Genomic DNA, 14088 nt, shown 5'->3' with positions numbered 1-14088 from the left:
GCATTTTAATTCTTTTACTATACGATGTTGTGGTGTCTGCCGTATATCATCACAAATAGGTCATAATTATATGTATATAGATATATAACTCCCCTCCCTGTTGAGTACCCCCATCCCCCCATCCCACCCCTCTAGGTTGTCACAAAGCACCAGGCTGGGCTTCCTGTGTTATACAACAGCTTCCCACTAGTTATCTGTTTTACACATGATGGTGTATATATTGGAGAAGGCAATGGCACCCCATTCCAGTACTCTTGCCTGGAAAATCCCATGGACGGAGGAGCCTGGTAGGCTGTAGTTCATGGGGTCGCTAAGAGTCAGACACGACTGAGTGACTTCACTTTCACTTTTCACTTTCCTGCATTGGAGAAGGAAATGGCAACCCACTCCAGTGTTCTTGCCTGGAGAGTCCCAGGGACGGGGGAGCCTGGTGGGCTGCCGTCTATGGGATCGCACAGAGTCGGACACGACTGAAGTGACTTAGCAGTGTATATATGTCAGTGCCACCTGACTCGGAAGAGTCTTGCCTTCTGCTTTCTTTGTCCCTTCCCGGACTGTCTTGCTACATGACGCGCTATAAGAGGTGGCCCACAGAAGGCCTGTGTCTGTGTTAAGGGGTGCTTGCCTCATTCATCAGAAAGAGTATCACATAGAGAGGACTTCTATGTGTATTGATTTTAATAGTTAGCAAACAACCTTATGAGTTAGATCTTTATTGTCCATCTTTAGAGAGAGGAAGAGAGTGAGGCACAAAGTGACTTTGCTTCCCAGCGTCCCGCACACAGGGTCAGTGGTGGACCTGAGATACCAGTCCAGGTTTTCTGGCCCCAGAGTCTGTGCTTTTATCTGCTCTCCACTAGGCATATTGCCTTAAACTCGTAAGAAGTCAGGCCTGGCAGTACGTTTTATTTTGAGGTGAGAAAGGGACAGAGTTTAGCACTTTGCCCAGTGCTAAACAATGCATTTGTATGTGTTGTTCAGGATCCTCTGGAACCTATCACTTGGCAGTTACCCAGTTTTGTTTTTTAATAACCTATATTTCCAGTTAATATTGGACTGTTTACATGCGAGAATGTGCCAGAATTGCTGTAATTTATGCTATGATCAAATCTGTCTGCTGTTGATGTATAGTTTACTTATGTTTAATTGTTTACTGCAGAAGGCACTCAAAATAATTCCTTCTCTGTCACAATCATGGACACATTAATCAACTCTCAAACATAGGATATATGGGAGCAGTTATAAGGCCTATATGTTTCTAGTTAAAATTATTAATTAGTCCCAGTGTTCAGTGTGGTAACACAATAGTGAGAACCCCAAACTAATGTTACATGGAGTGGTTACTTTTATTCATAAACTCTGTGTGTGTGTGTGTGTATATGTATATTTACAGATACAGTACATGCATGTAATGTTACATGAAATGTTAAAAAATGTTAAAAACATACAAAGTGAGGTTAAGTCATAATGGAATGGTGTTAAAGTACTGTTTTTGCTTAGTAAGTGAAGATAACCTCAAGAGTTACATTCTGAACACAGTATCATTCTCCTAGCTTCCTGTCACAGAGCCCAGCTAATAGTGCTCAAAAAAAATTTGTTGAGTGAAATGAGTTATTTTATTTGCAGCAGGGCCAAGAAAGGTAAAGGGAAGAGGCTAGCATGAACATTGTCTGAGATGTTAAATATTTCAAAAGGTTTAGGCTAGGAAAATTCCAGAGACCCATTGAATAGGTAGTAGATACCTAGTGGAACTAGGAGGTGTTTTTACAGTCTTGGAAAAAATTTAGACAACTCTCTACTGTTTTACTTGTTTTCTGCCTCCTGGATGCTCCTCTTGAAGGGAGGGGTTTGGGGAGAGCTGTTAGTAGGAGGAGTACGAGGCACTGTCCTTCAGGTGAAACCAAACCAACTTGGCGATGATCACAAGGTTGTAGTTACCAAATAGTACTGGTTGGCTCCCTTCCTGGAATGAACAGTTGTTTTGATATATTTTCCAGTAGAGTCCTGTATTTCTTTTGAATGCTTGACATTTAATCAGTGCTTATGAAGTAGAGCTGTTTTTTTACCAGCATTATAATGAAGTTTTTCTTTTCTTTAACCTTTGAAAATAAAAAAAGCTATATAAAGCATTTTTGAAACCTGTACTACATGGTTACTTTTGACATTCATACTCTGAAAGCAGACACTTATTTTACTCTGGTTTTTAGAAAGATAAATATATATATATATAGAGAGAGAGGTAACAGGTGAAGTTGGTCACTTTGTTCAGAATATTCACCTTTAAAAAAAAATTAAAGTCAGTCTGTTTTTATACTTGAGGCAGAGAAGTAACCAAATCATAACAATCAGGTTCACCACAACTGAATCAAAGTTCAGTTGTGACAGTAATTAAACTGAGTTGTCAGAATGACATTATCACCTACCGTCCAAAACAGGTTTCTTTATGAAGACATCCGTGGTTCAAGATCCACGGTATGTGTTATATATCATCCAGTGATGTTCACCTAACCCCTGAAAAGTCCTGTAGAAAGAGTAGGTAGGTTGAAGGTCCTTTGTAGGGAAGTCCCAGCAGTAAATTCTCCCAGTCTGATTTCAGTAAATAAAGACGTCTTCAGTATATAACTCCTTGGAAGGAGGCATATCAGGGCAATCCAAAATCATGTATCCCCTTTCTTGGTACCAGTATTGTTCTATTAAACTGTATGAACATTTTATTTAGTGTTGTAAACTTAGTTCCTTGCACAGTGCCTATCAGGTTTTGATTCAAAAATAATTTAAAATGAATGATTGACTTTGTAATAAGAGAGAATCTTAGGATATTCTTACTGTCAAGACCTTTGAATTCCTTTCCTTTTCTTGGAAACTAAGCTCATAATCCAAGTTTTGTTAGTAGCAGCTATACTTCTGTTGTTTTATTTCTCACATGTAAAAGGATTGGTATCCTAGGAAATTCGGGAGCCCCTGAAAGTTGCACATTGTCCAGTTTACCTGTTTTTATAAACCACTAGTTGAGGAAGATATTCAGTGTTTTCCCCAGAAGAGACAGCCAGGGGATGAAATGAAAACTTTCCCTTTTCCTGTCTAAAATGTGAGTAGATGAGGATTATTTCAGAGTGTTTGTGGAGTTCTCAAAAGAACTGAAGGGAGGTAACAGCAGTCGGTGCAGTGAGGTAAGTCATTTGTAGTACATTTGTTTAGTTTCTGGCTTGCTCTGGATCAGGCAGTGCCCTCAGACCTGAAACAACTGTTAGGGCATTTGTATGTATGTTTATGGTTCAGGGGACAGATAACCTGTGAAGCAAGTAGTCAGCATGTGGGAACTGGGCTCACCAAATTGAGCCAGAGCCGTAGAGGGAAAACAGAAGTATGAAGCATCATAGATAGCAAGGGAGTGGAGTAGAGCATGAGAACATTCTTGTTAAAAGCATCATTTCTAAACAAGAGTTTATGGAAACTTTTATTCAGAGAGGCTTTAACATTCCTTCATTAGATTGGTTCTCTAACCTCATCATGCCCTTTTCTTCCCTCAGCTGTTCCAAAGACCCAATGCGCTTGCTGTCCAGCAGTTGACAGCCGCTCAGCAGCAGCAGTATGCGTTAGCAGCCGCACATCAACCCCACATCGGTAAGTCCTTAAGCCAGAAGCTGCCTTGTAGGGGTGGCCCCATCTTAGGACAGTGGCTGCTGTGGAACCCAGCTAGTATGGACTGACTGAAAGTCCTGACAGATCTCAGAGTAAACGGCCTCTAACTCTTGTCCAGTTGTCTTTAGCCACCTTCCTATTTTTCTAGACCTAACTCATAAGATTTCTTAGTATCCTGTTATTGCTCTGCCAGCTGTTTCAGGACTTAAAGTATTTCTTGTAGTGACTAGCATCAGCTCTGTTGGTAGGTTTGGATGAACTTAAATAACAATTTTGTGCTTGTTGGGCATATATAGACTATGGGTGTCTCAACATCACATCTTATTAGGTGGCAAGTAGTACCTGTAAACCTATTTTCCAAGTAGCATGTGTTGAAAAATTTAAAAAGTTGTATCATAATCACTGGTTTTTAAAGTTGCTCTGTACCTGTTGTACTTGTTAATGTCTTGATATTAACATATTTTTTATCTTATGGAACATATTTTTGTCTTACTGCTGACACTGGACTCCTCCCCGCACCCCCCCCCCCCCACACAGCTTTTTTGGGGTCTCTTTGAAATAGTGCTATACAAGTACAAATTTTATAAAGGGGGGTGGTTAAAATGACGTGATTGAATAGATAGAAAATCACCCATCACGGATTGTGAAATGCTGTGGAAGAAAAGACTTGCTTCTAGCCTAGTTATACAGGTGGCCCTTGAACAACATGGGATTAAGCTGTGCGGGTCCACTTATATATGAATTTTTTTCAATAAATATGGTCTATAGTACTACTTGATCCTTGGTTGAATCGTTGATGCTGAAGTGTGGCTATGGAGGGCTGATTTTAAAGTTATACATGAATTTCTGGCTGTGTAGGTGTCTGCACCCCTATCCCCTGTGTTGTCAAAGGGTCACCTGTATTAAGTCTAGACCTTTGCCTGGGTCTGATTTAATATGTACTTACAGATAGTAGTCTTTATAAATAGGCATACATTTTCTTTGAGGAGAACTGGAGAATTGTTTAAACGGAAATAAATACTTCCCTCCATCCCATTACAAACTGTTTTAAATCACTTTATTTTAACCTATTATAATTTCATTAGTCTTTTAGAAATTGTGCTAAATTTAAAACTGCTTAGTAGTTTTAATTGTAATCTTTAGCAGAGGTTATTAAAAAAAGATGATAGATGGATGCCACCATAATCTTTAGTACAGGTATTATCTTTTTGAAAGTCCATTTTACTCAACCTATTATAGCTTCTCTTTTTTCTCCTCCCCACAGAATAGTTAGCCAGACTGTGTAGGAGTTTGGTAGGTTTGTTTTAGTCAAGTTTGTTTTTACTGACAGGTATGTTTTCAGCAGGTTTAGCTCCCGCTGCATTCGTCCCCAACCCATATATCATCAGTGCTGCGCCCCCAGGGACGGACCCCTACACAGCTGGATTGGCTGCAGCAGCGACGCTAGGTGAGACGTTTTGCCACGAGGGATTTTCTCACCTGCTAAAAGAAGTCCCTTTGATGGGCATTCATTTTTTATACTCTTTTACAAATCCGTGTTTCCAGTGGATATTTCTCTCCTGATTTCCAGGACCGTCTATCTGCCAGCTAAATATCTCTGCCCACCTATAACCTCGGACTTGAACATATTTAAAATGAGGTTAATCAGCTGCCTCCTGTCTTTTTTCTTTGGCTTAGTGCAAATGCCTTTAGGCGTCTTGTCACCAACATTTTTGGCATCAGGGACCAGTTTCGTGGAAGACAGTTTTTCCATAGATGGTGGGAGGTAGGGGCTGGGTGGTGGGGTGAGTGGTTCAGGCTCTAATGCAAGCGATGGTGACTGGCAGATGAAGCTTGGCTCACTTGGCTGCTGCTCACCTCCTGCTGTGTGGCCTAATGCCTAACAGACTGCAGGCTGGGAGTTGGGGACCTCTGCTTTAGACCACTTCCTAAATTAATTCATTCATTTACAGTGTTGTGTTACTGTATAGATATTTTTGCTCCACTGAGTCACCAGTTGCTCATATATATTTCTGGAATTTCTCCCCTTGCTTATATCTTCCTACTATGGCAGATCCTTTAATCTTTACCTAGACTTTTACAGCTGTTCTCTCTTATATTTTACCAGCTTTCTTCCTTTTTCTGCCTCGTTCACCCACCTAGATTGTTTGAGAAAACAGTCTCAAACACAAATCTTACTATGTTACCCTTCTACTTAAATCCTTTATTGATTTCTGTCTTACTTACCTAATACAGTACACTGCAGATAACGTCAGCATGGCTGGTCATTCCAAATTACTTGGGTGGTGATGGTGGATTGTTCCTTGAAATCAGTACTTGAAAAGAGCTACCATGACATTCTAAGGATTAGTGAGGATTGAGACCCACTATGTATAGCAGTCTTTCCATGACTATACGAGCATCTCCACATGTGCACCACTTCTACCCGGCAGGGCCCCCCCCGCCGCCCTGGGTCTCATACCATACATTCTAGCAGTATTAAATTGATTTTGGTTTGCTACACACACCGCACTGGTTTAGGCCTCTGCGTCTTTAGACATTATGGTCTTCTTAGTCCTCTAGAGTAAACTCTTTCCCCATACTTTGCCTGGGAAGCTTCTTAGCTGGTATTGTCACCTGTAGAAAGCTTCCTTGGTTAACCTGTCCTTACTCTTTCTCTTATCACTTTGTATTTATTTGCTTGTGTATGTAAACATGACTGTGTCCCTTTTGTTTATTTTTATTTTCATTTCTATTGCTTTGGGAGACTGACCTAAGAAAACATTGGTATGATTTATGTTAGAATGTTTTGCCTGTGTTCTCTTCTAGGAGTTTTATGGTGTCGTATCTTAAGTCTTTAAGACATTTTGTACAGTCTGAGAATGTGTTCTAAATTCATTTATTTTCATGTGGCTGTTCAACTTTTCCCGGCACTGTTTGGTGAAGAGACTGTCCTTTTTCCATTGTGCATTTTTGCCTCCTTTGTTGAAGACTAATTGACTGTAGGTGTGAGAGTTTATTTCTAGGTTCTCCTTTCTGTCCCACTGGTGTCTGTATGTCTGTTTTTGTGCCAGTACCATGCAGTTTTAATTACTGTCACCTTGTAGTATTGTCCTAAATCTGGCAGGATTATGCTTCCTGCTTCATTCTTTTTCTCAAAATTGTTTTGGCAATTTTGAGTCTTTCCTGGTTCCATATAAATTTTAGGGTTCTTTGTTCCAGGTCTGTGAAAAATGTCATGGGTAATTTGATATGAATGACATTAATTCTGTGGATTACTTTGGGTAGTAGAGCTCACATAATTTAAATGTTACAGAGTTGAGATTTAAGTCAGATCTAGCTCAAAGCCTGTGCATGTACTGCACTGTCATATACTGGCCATGTTGTCTTGAATTATCTTTTTTGTACTTCTTTCCTTTACAAACTTTCCTCTACTGACTTACCATATGTTATTTGAAACAAAGAACCAGTCTTAGAGATGACAAAAGTTGTCCTCAGTGAGATCATAGTTTGATGATGAGAATCTTGCTTTTGTACTTATCATCTGAGCCAAATGGAAAATGAATTAAGTGCTTTCACACAGAGCAGAAATGTTAACTAAACTGTTATAAACTAAAACTGCATATTCTTGTGGAATGTTAATCCACAGAAATTGAAACAGATATCCTGAGGGAATCAAGCTCAATTAATGATGCACCCTGAGCCAAACATGCCCACATGTTTAAAAATTTTTAACTTATTTGCTTATTATTAAAAAATGATGTAGCATAGCCTTCCTAAGCAGCACCTTCATTTTGTACCATTTTGCACTGTGTTTGACCATGGGCACCTTTATAAACAGATTCTTTATCTCGTCTAAGACTACAGATACAGAAAATGCCAAATTAGAAATGTCAGAGTTAAAAAGAAAAGAAATGTCATAGTAATATTGGACAGTAATATAATTTGACTTATTTGTGTTTTAGAATTTAATGGAGAAGCAAAAACATGAACCAGTTTTTTTTGACTTAATGAAATACGTATTTTTACAGGATTGGCTACTATGTCAGAATGGATGTATTTGAAACAGGTCTATGGAATTTCACTGAAAAGTGCAGTTATTATTTAATCAAGTTGCAAATATTTGAAACTTTGCTTTAACTAGGAAAATTCTCATTAGATATGTGTTCCCACACATGTGAGATGCTGGCTTTGTGCCCTTGTGTTGGTTGACAAATGAGCCTTGATGTTTCTAGCCACCAGCTTCAGAGAATTCTGTGGTTTAGATTTTTGCCCCACCTAGGTTGCTGTCCGCATAGCTCTGTTAACTTCTCTCCTGCTTGTTCTGTTTGGCAGAGACTGCAGTGGTAGCTTGTTGCCAAAGAGGTTAAAACAGAACGCTCAGTTTTGTATAGAATACTCAGGTCTGTGAGAAGTCGAGGTGTCTTTTTTTTTTTTTTCCATTTCCGTCTGTTTTCAGCTTTGACTTAAGTTTAAAATTTCATATTCTGAAATCTAAATGTAGTTATGTTAAATGCTTTTTGTGACATTAAAAATAGAGATGGGAAAAACAAGCCTCTTCAAATTTGAGCCGTGGAAGTTCAGTGGCGTGTCTGGGCTTTGTTGTCAGACAACTGATGGATTTTCATGCTTCTGGAGTTAATGAAGCACCAAGATCCCTGTCCCCATCAGTCACTTCAGGTGTCGTCCTTAGACTGAAAGCAGGGTGCAGCTTCATCTTTTGCTGTGTTCCATCACTTTAAGCATACAGACTTTCCATTTCCCTTTTAGCAGCAAACTTTGTCTATATCTATCCTATATATATTTTTTCTTTCTCAGTAAAAACACACCTTTGCCTTCTTGACCAAGGCCAATTCTTCCATCTGTTCTTAGTTTCTTCTAACTTTTATCAGTTATACTCCCTTTCAATATCTCCAATGCTTGGTCCTTCCCCAGCTTCTTTCTCTAGGCCTGGAGTATATTGCTGACTTTAGGAGACTTTGGTGTGGGAATCACATAGAATATTTTCTGTTTTTAAAAAATAGAATTCATGATTAGCTAAAATGAATCAGTATATTAATATTTTACAGCAGTGTCTGGTGAATCAAATATAGTTTTTGGAAACTCTGATTGTTAATAATCTAAATTTTTCTTACCTTTCTCTTGCTATTTTTAGGCCCGGCTGTGGTCCCTCCCCAGTACTACGGAGTTACTCCCTGGGGAGTCTACCCTGCCAGTCTTTTCCAGCAGCAAGCCGCCGCCGCTGCTGCAGCAACAAATTCTGCTAATCAGCAGACCACCCCACAGGCTCAGCAAGGGCAGCAGCAGGTAAATGTCAACAAAACTTACCCCACCTAAGTGTGAATCTTAGTTATTGTGTATAATTAAACAGTAATGTTGTTCCTGATAGAGAAACTGTGAGTGGTGAGTGAGTGAGTTCCCTCGTGTGGTATATGGGTTCAGACAGACTCGCCTGTGCTTTACTGAATGCCTTTTATGTATCTGTTCTTTGGTCAGCATGACGAAGTGAGATCATGGTATGACATACCATGTGATACTGCTTAAGAGGATTTTCCAGTTTAGTGATGGTGAAGTTTTCTTGCTTTGATACTTTGGTTACTTTCTAAGCACCATTCTCAGATCACTTCTGGCTCTCTCTAAGTAGTTTGCTACCAAAGGGAAGGTACTAGTTCTTCAGATTGCTTATTTATGGCATCCGTTTTATTAAAAAAAAATTGAAGTATGGTTGTTTTACAGTGTTGTATTAGTTTCAGATGTATATCAAAGTGATTCAGTTATACATCCATATATACACACACACATATATATTTATATATTCTTTCTCAAATCCTTTTTCATTATAGGTTATTACAAGATATTGAAAATAGTTCCCTGTGTTATCAGTAGGTCCTTGATTGTCTATTTTATGTGTAGTAACATCTATTGAATTGGACATAAATCTTAAACCTATTTATATCTTTTTTAACTTAGAGTAAGCTTTTTAACCTAGATGAGAAAAGGAATAGTTAATTGCAAAACCAAGTGTCTTTTTATATTAGGCTGTTTTCTCTTGCTTGCTAGAATAATACCTATTTATTTCTGAAAGTTATGGTGAATTGAATTACTTGAAGGGAAAAATAAATCCCTTAAATTCTTGTGTCAGAAAAAAACCAGTATAAATGTTTGGTGTCTGTCATTCTAGTCTTACTATTTAATTAATTTCTTATAAAATTGGGATTATGCTGTCCACACAGCTTTGCATCTTGTTATTATACTCTTCCCTGTTATTTATTGTTTTTAAATCCATCAAAGAGTGCCTCATTCTTTATTTTGACCAGTCCATTATTATTTGTTATATTTATGTAACTGCTGCTATAACTTAGTACTATATTGGTGTTACAAATAAGCTTAATATCCTTTGCATAAATCCTTGATTATTTCCATGGTATAATGTCCTGGAAATGTAAATTTTTTTGAGCAAATAAAACGAGCATTTAGGCTTTTGGTAAGCATCATCAAATTAAAGCTTTTTTTTCCCTTCGTTTTGAGGGAAAACACCATGCTCATATATGTACATATGATAATGATCCAAACAAGAACTGTTTGCTTCTTATCATTCTCACTGATAAGGTGTATGTTTAATTTCTTAGATTTCACAGGTTTATAGAAAAACCAGGTCTTGAAATTCTAGCTAGTTTTGTCTGGCTCAGTATTTTTTCAGTTAGATGACTTTCTGGAAGTTAATGTGTGGTTTTCTTTACAGTAGGTACAATTCTAGTACCACTTATAGAGGGGATTCAGCATATAATTTGTTGACAGAAGAGTGACCTCTATTAATAAATTTCTTAATAGCTACTCTTTGTGGAAAGTTGGCACTTATCAGTTGATGGTCTTTGTGTTTTAACTGGCTGCCAGATCATGAATTTGGAAGACTGAAGTAATAGCTGTGTTTTCAAATCAGCTCTAGTAGACTGAATAAGAAAAATAGTAATAAGTACATCTTACTGAAATCTTTTTGTTTAAAGCTAAGCGCTCTACATATAGTTTCTCTCATTCTAATTCTAATAAGTAGATTACATGACTTCCCAGCATAAGATTGAGGGAATGGAATTTCTGTGCCCAGGGTCACACATGTATTAAATTGTTAAGATTTGAACACAAGTGTGTAAATTCACAGTTTGTGCTATCTTCTGACCATATGATATCTAGAGTGATAGAAAACCTGAGATCTGGTCTTTGTTCTGCCACTGACTGGTTGCAACTAAGGCAAGTTGCATGACGTCTTAGCTGTAAATTGAGCATGACAGTCAGGTGCAGTATTTCTGAGTTTTCTGTCACCAGCAATAACAGACTCTACTGTGAAAAAGTTGTTATTCAAATTATCTTTTGACAAGTATACAGTTTTTAATTCCAGTGTCATTTTTGCCAATTTCTGACTTCAGATGTTTTAGAAAAATATGATTTTCCTGGTGAACTTCTTTGGTTATAGTCATTTAAATGAGAGGTTGTTTTAAAACTTTTGACCTTTTTGGCCTTTGCCTTTTATCAAAAAGCATTTGTTACTTTCTAGATATGCTAACTCTTTTCCAAATCTGATTGTTGGAGTTGACCTCTTGGCCACTCCATCTTTTTTCTGATTCCTTTTTCATTCTTTTCGAAGATTCCTTTGACACCTGATAAAAATGCTCATTTTTTAAAAATTTCAAAATGTTTGGTGAAGAAAAAATTCTGGATATTAGGTGAACTCAGGCATGGGGTAATCTTGGTGGTGGCTTGATGCTGGGTGTTGTATCATGAGAGAGAAGTTTAGAATGGCTTTAGAAGCCTCTAAATGAGGGGAGACTATATAGATGATGATTCTACCAAGTACGATGAACTATAGAAGGGTGAATGATTGTTAAAATATCTCCGTTGAGCATCTATCTGCTTGCTTATTAAATTTAAATGCTATATTTAAAATTACTGCCTTTGAAAAGAAACTAGAATTTAATACTTTTTGCATCATGAAAATAGTAAACTGACTTGTAGGATAGCGTTTTACAAATAGATATTCAGTCATTTTTGTTGATTTTATTCGATGTGTAAAATGTTACTTGTGAAATTTTACGTATTTGTTTCCCGGGCTTGACATTTCTTTATGAAATTAAAGTATGAATATTGGGAGCTGACTTAGAGACTTTGGTTTATCATCAAGGGTACCGCATCGATTTCTAGAGAGTTGACTGAGAGGCTGCACATTGCTGTTGTCATTGTGAAACAGAGCTCAGTGGTCTGGACTGCCCCTCTCTTTGGACACCCTGTCCATTTCCCTGTCCTGTGACTCTGTACACAGCTCCTAACAAAACAGAAGCCTAATTCATTATGCCCTATGAAAAGGATGTTTTCATTGACTTTCCTTCTTCTTTTAAAATTAAAAAAAATTTTGAACTATTAGTATTTTGCCATATCTCTGTAAATGCTGTTTACTTTTCCTTGAGTTAGAGCTCTTCTGGATTGTTGGTGAGGCATCTTCTCAGTCTTGGCCCAAACTCTCACCTGTGCAACTTCTCTTGAGTCTTCTGTCTATATAGATTGAAGCATTCCTTCTCTTATAAAGTCCATTAGAATTCTTTCAGTCACAGATAGATAAATTGCCTAATATTTTGATAGGAATTAACTATTGGTTATTGATTGTTTCCTGGTTACTAGGTTTAGTGCCTTGCAGACATTAATTTTAATACTTCCTACAAATTTGCGTGATCAGCTATTCCTCTCACTACTTCTGTGGATAAGGAAATGAGAAACTTTCAGTGGATTTAGTGTCTGTACATCTCTTTTTGCCAATATGGACAGTGTCTTTCATTTTAAATACTCATTTAATAAATATTTGATAGTAGTGTTTCTCTGTACATGGACTCTTGATTACATGTGTAGCTTTTATAAATAGCAAAGTGATAATGAAAATGATCTGATAAGAATTTCACATTTGAAAACTTTGCAAAATGCATAAACTTTGGTAATTTTAGCTGTTATTGGGTTTTGTACTTTTACTTACTGTCATATATAGATCTTTTGAAATAGATTCTTAACAATGATTATCAGCATCTTATCTTTCATTAATTAAAGGAAAAGATCCTTTATCACAGTGGCAGAACAGGTATTCACTGAAATGTCGATGTTCTTGACTGATACTTACATCGATTTAGATCGCTGTCTGTGAAATTTATGAAGAAAAATAGAAACAGGTCAGACGCCTTCTACAATCAAATCTGTTGATTTCATTGGGGCTGTTTGGCCTCTGATGAATGGGAATAGTGTTATAGGGTAGAGAAAATGTTCTCATATTCCATAAAGAAAATACAACCTTTTTTATGTGTTTGGTTTTTTATTTTTTAATACAGATATTATAACTTGGTGATGTGGGTAAATTATTCCTGTTTATCATATCTAAACCTCTCATCCACTCTAGCATAATTTTTTTCACTCTCTTTTGATTATTATAGGGTTACTGTCTAGCTCCCATTCGCTGGAATAAAAACTCCAAGAAGATAGGAGCTTTGTGTGTCTTGCTCATTGCTTTATCCCCAATACCTGCCAGATGTTAGGCATTAAGTATTTGATTAATGACTGAATTATAACTTTTAAATGGTTTTAACTCTTATAAAGGTAATATGTTTCTTAAACTAAAAGTGGTAAAATGAAATTTCACTATATGAAATGCTGTTCATTGATTTTTTTATAAAATCCTAACATCCATGTCACATAAAAACATGATTGGAAAAATGGTTTACAATCATCAGTTTTTAAAGTTGATTTAACTTAAGCACGTGTTGGGTCTTAGATGTTTCCAGTGAAGAAAACGTTGGTTTGTTTGTCTCCCAGGTTCTCCGTGGAGGAGCCAGCCAGCGTCCTTTGACGCCGAATCAGAACCAGCAGGGACAGCAAGCCGATCCACTGGTGGCAGCTGCAGCGGTGAATTCTGCCCTTGCGTTTGGACAAGGACTGGCTGCGGGCATGCCAGGTGAGGCTGCATTGTGTCCCTCGTCATGGAGAGGGCAGAAGTCTGCTTCTTGTGGGGAGGTTCAGAGGAGGATGGCAGTACTTTGGATCTGCTTAGGCTTGTCATCATTTGGGGACTGGCGAGGATGACATACACTTGCCCTCACTTAGACCATAGTTCGTTGATGAGAGCACCTAGTATTCTGAGCCAGTCATAATCTTACATGTTGGAAATATGTGAACCTCCACACATAGCTTGGGTTATCCCGTTTTCCTTTGGTGGTAGTCTGTTTTCTCCCTCAGTGTTAAGAATGAAAGGAGTGGCCAGGTTGCCTCAGCATCACTCCAAGGCTGATACTTGTGAACAGTATTATTAGGAAGACATTCCTAGTATTCTTTGATCATGTTCCCCTTACATTTCTAGAATTTCTCCCAAACCAACAGTAGAGGTGCTTTGTGCTGTCTACTGTGATTGATATGTATGCTGAATACATGTTATTCTTAGCTTAC

At 37.7% G+C, this 14088-nt stretch overlaps 1 protein-coding gene across 2 annotated transcripts in view; it reads left to right on the top strand.

The window, feature by feature from the left end:
* The window catches only part of PUM1 (pumilio RNA-binding family member 1), a 127192-nt gene that overhangs the window by 75712 nt on the left and 37392 nt on the right, over window positions 1-14088 (top strand). For both annotated transcript variants that reach the window (XM_010836883.1, XM_010836882.1), the window contains 4 exons: window positions 3531-3624; window positions 4988-5089; window positions 8777-8928; window positions 13462-13600. In XM_010836883.1, coding sequence (XP_010835185.1) covers window positions 3531-3624; window positions 4988-5089; window positions 8777-8928; window positions 13462-13600 — 487 coding nt within the window. The remainder of the gene's footprint in view (window positions 1-3530; window positions 3625-4987; window positions 5090-8776; window positions 8929-13461; window positions 13601-14088) is intronic.

This window comes from Bison bison, unplaced genomic scaffold (assembly GCF_000754665.1).
Source record: "Bison bison bison isolate TAMUID 2011002044 unplaced genomic scaffold, Bison_UMD1.0 scf7180017864068, whole genome shotgun sequence".
Taxonomy (NCBI): Eukaryota; Metazoa; Chordata; class Mammalia; order Artiodactyla; family Bovidae; genus Bison; species Bison bison.
Note: the sequence above shows the minus strand (reverse complement) of the source record. Positions and strands in the feature narration are given on the sequence as shown.